Source organism: Corvus brachyrhynchos, unplaced genomic scaffold (assembly GCF_000691975.1).
Source record: "Corvus brachyrhynchos isolate BGI_N302 unplaced genomic scaffold, ASM69197v1 scaffold1709, whole genome shotgun sequence".
NCBI classification, from domain to species: domain Eukaryota; kingdom Metazoa; phylum Chordata; class Aves; order Passeriformes; family Corvidae; genus Corvus; species Corvus brachyrhynchos.
In genome coordinates, this window is record NW_008239859.1 from 1,362 (window position 1) to 5,044 (window position 3,683).

General features: G+C 54.2%; 1 protein-coding gene across 1 annotated transcript in view; it reads right to left on the reverse strand.

Moving 5' to 3' along the window:
• Positions 1-1,068: 1,068 nt before the first annotated feature.
• Positions 1,069-3,683, reverse strand: part of NOXA1 (NADPH oxidase activator 1) — a 14,524-nt gene continuing 11,909 nt past the window's right edge. Inside the window, exons 13-15 of the mRNA XM_017743308.1 lie at positions 2,544-2,846; positions 2,334-2,457; positions 1,069-2,116 (exon numbers count right to left, since the gene is read on the reverse strand). Coding sequence (XP_017598797.1) covers positions 2,025-2,116; positions 2,334-2,457; positions 2,544-2,846 — 519 coding nt within the window. The 3' untranslated portion in view covers positions 1,069-2,024. The remainder of the gene's footprint in view (positions 2,117-2,333; positions 2,458-2,543; positions 2,847-3,683) is intronic.

A 3,683-nucleotide genomic window follows, 5' to 3' on the forward strand; every position in this document is an offset into this window, starting at 1 on the left:
GATGGTCTGAAAGGTCTTTTCTGACCTTACGGATTCTGCAGCCAAATTAGAAGGATTATGGGGATGGAGGAAAGCGCAGATCCGAAATCATGTGCAAGTCACAGAGGCACACCTGGATCAGAGCAGTCATCCATGTTCAGCTGTCCCTTAGCCCTGGGGAAGGGGGGGCAGGAAAGCTCTTTGTGCAGCTGCTGCTGGCAAGATCAGGTTCAGCACAGCCTGGTCCCTGTGAAACGGCAGCTGGGACAGCTCACGGGAGAGCTGCCCCTGAGCCCCTCACACTGAGCTGCTGGTGCCTGGCAGAGGTACTTTGGGATGATGCCACGTGCTGTCTCCCCTCAGGCAGCAAACACAGACATCGGCTGGACGCTGGGCTTCATGCTGAACTTCACCAACATGATCCCTGCCGAGGCTCTGCGGCACGTCAAGGGCCACCAGCCCGGCCTGTGGGCAGGGGCTGTCTCCTTCCTCGTGCTGGCCATCGTGACAGGCCTGGTGGCCGTTTTCCTGCACTGTTTCTGGAAAACAAAGTAGCTCCCAGCCTCCTGACTAGAGGCATCCTGCCCACTAAACCAGGCAGGGAAGTGGTGCAGAAGAGGTGGAAAGTGGAGAAGAATGAGGGCATTAGACCCATCTCAATTGCTCAGGAGATCTGACTGGGTCATCTCTGTGAATGTTGAAGATGACAAAGGTGTCTTGATCTCTCTCCAAGAGGAAGACTCCTTTAATCTGACTGCCAAAACCTGACTGAGACTTGCTGGCTGGCTGAAGCCAGAAAAATTCAAACTAGAAATAAAATCAGTTTTGTTTTTCAAATATGAATATCACTGCTCAGCCTAGCACAGTTTCCTTGGCATTCCCAGTCCTGCTGGGCTGCTCTTCCAACAGCCCTGGGAGGCAACTGCCAATGGAGAGCTGTGGTGGGCACCTAACTCTGAGCAGAGAGATGACATCATCTGTATCCTGCCGTGTGCAAGATGTGCAGTATTTTTGTAGTATGTGACAGAATCTCTTCCCAAAGACACTGTCAGCTGTCTTTAAAAATACTTACTGGCATATCTCAGCAGAAAAACACAAGTGGAATTTGATTTAAGAGTTGCCAACTCTGGTGCAGGGTTTATTTTATATTCAAGTTACATAGCCAAGTTTTGTCAAGACACCAAATCCAGAACAGGTTCCAGCTCCAGGCACTTGAGTGTTTTATTTAGATCAGCAGAGCCCAGCCCAGCCCAGCTGCAGGAATTGGACAGGGCTTTCAGGCCTTGCAGCACAGCCCAGCACTGCACTTCCCAGCCAGCCCTTTTCCCAGGGCCTCCAGGCCTCTCCCCCAACCCAGAGCTGCTCTGACAGTGGCTTTCCACAACTGTCTCTTCTCTGTGCTCCAAGATCCCACCTTGGATTTAAGGCTTAAGAAAAGTGCCCAAGGCATCTGGCCAAGAATGGTCAGGTCCATAGGGTATTTGCTATGGAAGATGGTGGTCCTAACTCATGGTGTTATCCCATGAATCCCACTGCAAAGTGGTTCCAAAAGCCTTTGGAAAGAGCAGCACCTCTGGCTGGTGGAGATAAGGTTATGTGACCTGAGGGCCTGGGGAACAGGGCTCTGCCCCCTGCTCCCAGCCAGCCACCCTTGGCTTTGGGAGTGAGGCTCAGCCTTCCCAGCCTAAACACAAGCAACAAGGGAGAGGGGATGAAGACTTCCAGCCAGGGGAACCTCCTCCGACCCAGAGGAACATCTTCCTACCCAGAGGAGCTGACACATGGACAGTTCCCACAGCCAAACCCCAGATCGCTCTCCCTGCTCTCTGCTCTGCACAGACACATCTTTGGCAGTGTAAGCACAAGGTAAAAATGCCAGGTCTGGGAACAGGCTGTAGGAAATGCCATCACTGCTGGAACTGACCCCAGTGTGGGAGATATCCACTGTCCAGGTACAGCAGAGCTCCTGGCTGGGGCACAAATGAGCTGGGACCAGTGTCTCTCACCCCTGGGGGTGCAGTCAGGCAGAAAAAGGCTCCTGTTTGCTATAGGAAGCCACAGCTGGCCTGGGTAGCAAAGCATTTGGGGAAGATGCCAGTCTTGCCATTGCAGCATCCTTCCAGCCAGTCCTCGTTCACTGGAAAACATAAAGGAGTAAGAATGAGCCCTGGCCCATATGAGTGGGGTTAGTGAGAGTTTTCATGTCTGGAATCTGCAAACACTGCAAACCCAGTGCAAGCCTGTAACTCCTGAGAGTATGAACCTGAGACAGAACTGGAGAGGCCATGTTTTCCCCAATCCACTCCCAGAGCAGACTCCAAAAGCCTGGCCCAGCAGCAGGACTGGAGAGCTACCTTCAGAGAGGATATCCAGCACATCTCCCTTGCTGAACTCCAGGTCCCCCGGTCCCTGTGCCAGGTAAGAGTGCTGAGCCAGCATCCGGTAGAGAACAGGTCTGCCCGAGTGGGAGTCCGAGTCCTGGAGGGAAAAGCCAGCATGGAGGCTGCAAGGCAGAGCAGAGGCTGGAGCCCAGCCCAGCACAGACATTGTCCCAGCCCACGTACCTGGCAGCAGAGCGTCAGCCTGCCGTCCGTCAGCTGCTGCCACACCTTCCCCAGGTCCTCCTGTCCTGACACTGTCCCCAGCTCTGTGCCATCCGGGAGCCTGTAGCTGCAAGGGCTCATTAATGCTGACCAAATCATCTCCTCTAAAGCCAAGCCTGGAGGCAAGCCCAGCCCTCTGCCACCCTCAGTCTTCACAGTCCCCTTTGCAGGCCAGCTCTGAGCTTGTCCCCTTGCACAGTGACATGGGGCCACCCCCCTGCTCAGCAGGCAGAAATGGCACTGTGGGGAGTCACTGTCACCTCCTCACACACTAACTTGAGGGAAAGATCCTAAACTGTCCTGATGCTACTGTGCGTCCCAAGGGGTGTCACAGTCAGGGAGACCCCACCCCAGGATCTTCTGCCTGACTCTGCATTGATCCGTGTTACTGCAAAGGCTGAGCCAAGCAGGAGAACACCCAGTATGCAGCAGCTGCATCTACACAGAGTTTTTCCTTCTGTTCCCCTGTTTTCTTGACAATGGTACAGTTTCCTAGGAAAGATCCTTTAGGCTTCCAAGGCTCATAGAATGACAGAATCATAGAATGGTTTAGCTCGGAAGGCCCTTAAAGACCATTTAGTTCCAACCCCCTGCCATGGGCAGGCAAGCTTTCACTACACCAGGTTGCTCTGAGCCCCATCCAATCTGGCCTTGAACAGCCCCAGGGATGAGGAGTCCACAATCTCTGTGGGCAGCCTGTGCCAGGGCTTCACCACTCTCATATGAAATAATTTCTTCCTAATATCTCATCCAACCCTGCCCTCTGTCAGTTCGAAGCCATTCCCCCTTGTCCTGTCACTCCATGCCTTTGTCTTAAGTCCCTCTTCAGCCCTCCTTGAGCCCTTTATGTACACTGGGAGGGGGATTACAAGAGGAACGGCATGTGCTTCACCACGGGGATCACGCTGCTGCCTAACCCAAATGCCGAGGTGAGGTTTGCCCTCAAGGCAGACCGTGTGCCCACATCTCTGCTGGATCTGGGGCTTCGGCCCTGGATAAATGTCCCCAGGAGCCCAGAGGCAGCTGGATGCGGGTGTCCAATGAGGGCAATGGCTGCTGCCCCATCAGCCCCACAGCCCGTACCTGAGCGTGCCCCGCTGT